The 3,794-nt window shown below is 42.2% G+C and overlaps 1 protein-coding gene across 1 annotated transcript in view; it reads left to right on the forward strand.

Annotated features, from left to right (window-relative positions):
* Nucleotides 1–3,794, forward strand: part of OCA2 (OCA2 melanosomal transmembrane protein) — a 406,012-nt gene that overhangs the window by 53,076 nt on the left and 349,142 nt on the right. Inside the window, exon 2 of the mRNA XM_029951989.1 lies at nt 2,381–2,479. Within this exon, the coding sequence (XP_029807849.1) occupies nt 2,381–2,479 (99 nt within the window). The remainder of the gene's footprint in view (nt 1–2,380; nt 2,480–3,794) is intronic.

Below are 3,794 nucleotides of genomic sequence, written 5' to 3' on the forward strand. Positions count from 1 at the left end.
ATACACAAAAATAAACTCAAAATGGGTGAAGGACCTGAATGTGAGACAAAAAAGCATCAAAACCCTAGAGGAGAAAGCAGGAAATAGCATCCTTGACCTCAATCGCAGCAATTTCTTACTCGACACATCCCCAAAGGCAGGAGAATCAAGAACATAAATGAACTATTGGGACCTCATCAAGATAAAAAGCTTCTATACTACAAAGGAAACAATCAAGAAAACTAATAGGCGAACAATGGAAGGGGAAAAGATAGTTGCAAATGACATATCATATAAAGGGCTAGTATCCATAATCCACAAGGAACTCACCAATCTCCACACCTGAAAAACAAATAACCCAGGGAAGAAATGGGCAGAAGACCTGAACAGACACTTCTCCAAAGAGGACATCCAGATGGCCTACAGACACATAAAACGATGCTCAGCGTCACTCATCGTCAGGGAAATACAAATCAAAACCACACTGAGATACCACACCATGCCAGTCAGAGTGGCTAAAATGAAGAAAATATAGACTATAGATGCTGATGAGGATGTGGAGAAATGGGCACCCTCCTACACTGTTGGTGGGAATATAAACTGGTGCAGCCACTCTGGAAAACAGTGCGGAGGTTCCTCAAAAAATTATCAGTGGTACTCCCCTATGACCCAGCAAAAGCACTGCTGGGGATTTACCCACGGGATACAGAAGTGCTAATGCATAGGAGCACATGTACCCCAAAACCTATGGCAGCGCTTTCAACAATAGCCAAATCATGGAAAGAGCGTAAATGTCCATCAACTGATGAATGGATCAAGAAGATGTGGTTTATATATACAATGGAACACAACATGTCAATGAGAAAGAATGAAATCTGGCCATTTGTGGCAACGTGGATGGACCTCAAGGGTGTCATGCTAAGTGACATAAGTCAGGCGAAGGACAGATACCATGTTTTCACTCATAGGTTTAACAGAAGAAACCTAATGGAGAATCATGGGGAGGGGAAGGGGAGAAAATAGTTAGGGAGAGGGAGGGAGGAAAATCATGAGAGACTCTTGAGTACTGAAAACAAACTGAGGGCTGAAGGGGAAGGGGGAAAAGGGAAGAGGGATGATGGTCATGGAGGAGGGCATTTGGCGGAAGAGCACTGGGTTTTATATGGAAACCAACTTGATAATAAACTATATATAAAAAAAAAGCCCAACTAATTGTTTAAGTGAGTTTGAACAGCTAAAGTGCACTAATTATTAAATCCCTCAAGAGGAATTAATCTTTTATTCGTTTCTCTCCTCTCTGCTAGTTGGGGCATCTATTCTATACCTTGTTCTCTGCCGTGCTCTGCTCCTTTGCTGTTAATGTCACTGCAACAGAGTCCTCAGTCATCTGTGTTCCCCATTAAAAGTGCCCAGGGCTGCCCAGAAGTGGCATTCAGGGGGCCCTGGTGGCCCAAGACAGACTCCTTTCTGACCTCAGCGTGGAGTGGTTGTCATTGTTAGACACCGCTTGGGGCCTTAGTCTAACTTTTTCACGAGACCGAGTCTTAGTGTCTGTGTCACAGGTGCGTGCTTGAGTGAGAGGGAGAAGGAGGACGGGAATATTTTTATGGATTTTGCTCTGCATTTATGATATGAAGTACTATTATTTCCCTGGGTGAGTATTTCATGACATCGACAGCAGCTCTGTGTGGCCTGGTTTCCTTTAGGAAAGACAATGTATTAGTGTAAAAAATGACATATTTCTAAAAGGAATGAAAATGATTTCTGCAGCTTATGGGGTCTGTCAAGCCTATGCAATTCTTTCCATATCAAAAACTCCTGATTTGGGTAAGTTTATGGTGGCTCTTCCTCTAGTACAGGTCATCACAGTGGAAGGCCGTCTCATACAGAGGGAACCTTTGCTTTGCTTCACTTGTGGCTTGCATTATCTCTGAGAGACCCCTCCCTGCCATTTTATCATTTCATATTGAGCTCATGGGCCCTGACTTCTGCTTCTTGGAATTTGATGGGAAGCCATAAAGATATTTTAAATGTGTGATGTTTAATACTGTGATTTTAGGAAGTAGAATTTTTTATGTATAGAAGGGCCCATCATATTCTGAATGGTTTTCTCCATGATACCTTCTGTATGGAATGCTAAAGTAAACCTAAAAATATCAGTCCCACAGCATCTGGTTTCCTATGTGAGTTTCTGCTTTGCATTTCTAACCTGATTTATGCTGGGGAGAAAAGTTGTTTCTAATTGTCTCTCATAAAACTCTTACTTCTTACAATTCAGGTATAACATATGTAAGATTTATTACTGAATTGCAGGCATGTTCTTGGATGTAGCCCCTAATTAACAGTGAACACCTCCATTATCTTTGTGTTGGTGATAGTTTTCCTTCACTATATCTTTCAGGTCTCACTCTTCTTTACCTCAGTTCTCCAACTTCAGGTCAAAAGACTCCTGCTTTACAGAAAACACGCCTTTGCTAAAAAGTTCCTCACAAGAGAAACGGTGAGTTTACCACCCCTCACCCCACCACTGCTCGTCATCTAAATTAAGAAATCCCTGAGGATTGCTCTTGTTACATATGGTGGAGAGTTGCTTCCTGAGATATGAATTTTTTTAACTTAAATAGTTTATTACCAAGTTGGTTTCCATATAACACCCAGTGCTCTTCCCCACAAGTGCCCCCCTTCATGACCAACACCCCCTCCCTCTTCAGCCCTCAGTTTGTTCACAGCATTCAAAAGTCTCTCATGATTTTCCTCACTCCCTCTCCCCAGCTCTTCCTCCCCTTTCCCCTTCGCATGGTTCCTTACTAGGTTTCCCCTGCTAGACCTATGAGTGAAAACGTATGGTATTTTTCCTTCTCTGCCTGACATATTTCACATAGCATGACTCCCTCCAGGTCCATCCATTTTGCTACAAATGGCCAGATTTCATTCTTTCTCATTGCCATGTAGCATTCCATTGTATGTGTGTGTGTGTGTGTGTGTGTGTGTGTGTGTGTGTGTATACATACCACATCTTCTTGATCCATTCATCAGGCGATGGAAATTTAGGCTCTTTCCATGATTTGGCTATTGTTGAAAGCGCTGCTATGAACATGAGGTACATGTGCTCCTATGCATCAGCATTTCTGTATCCTTGGTTAAATCCCCAGCAGTGCTTTTGCTGGGTCATAGGGGAGTACCACTGACAGTTTTTTGAGGAGTAGCCATACTGTTTTCCAGAGTGGCTGCACCAGTTTATATTCCCACCAACAGTGTAGGAGGGTGCCCATTTCTCCACATCCTCATCAGCATCTATAGTCTATATTTTCTTCATTTTAGCCACTCTGACTGGCATGGTGTGGTATCTCAGTGTGGTTTTGATTTGTATTTCCCTGACGATGAGTGACGCTGAGCATCGTTTTATGTGTCTGTAGGCCATCTGGATGTCCTCTTTGGAGAAGTGTCTGTTCAGGTCTTCTGCCCATTTCTTCCCTGGGTTATTTGTTTTTCAGGTGTGGAGATTGGTGAGTTCCTTGTGGATTATGGATACTAGCCCTTTATATGATATGTCATTTGCAACTATCTTTTCCCCTTCCATTGTTCGCCTATTAGTTTTCTTGATTGTTTCCTTTGTAGTATAGAAGCTTTTTATCTTGATGAGGTCCCAATAGTTCATTTATGTTCTTGATTCTCCTGCCTTTGGGGATGTGTCGAGTAAGAAATTGCTGCGATTGAGGTCAAGGATGCTATTTCCTGCTTTCTCCTCTAGGGTTTTGATGCTTTTTTGTCTCACATTCAGGTCCTTCACCCATTTTGAGTTTATTTTTGTGTAT

This window comes from Suricata suricatta, chromosome 9 (assembly GCF_006229205.1).
Source record: "Suricata suricatta isolate VVHF042 chromosome 9, meerkat_22Aug2017_6uvM2_HiC, whole genome shotgun sequence".
NCBI classification, from domain to species: Eukaryota; Metazoa; Chordata; class Mammalia; order Carnivora; family Herpestidae; genus Suricata; species Suricata suricatta.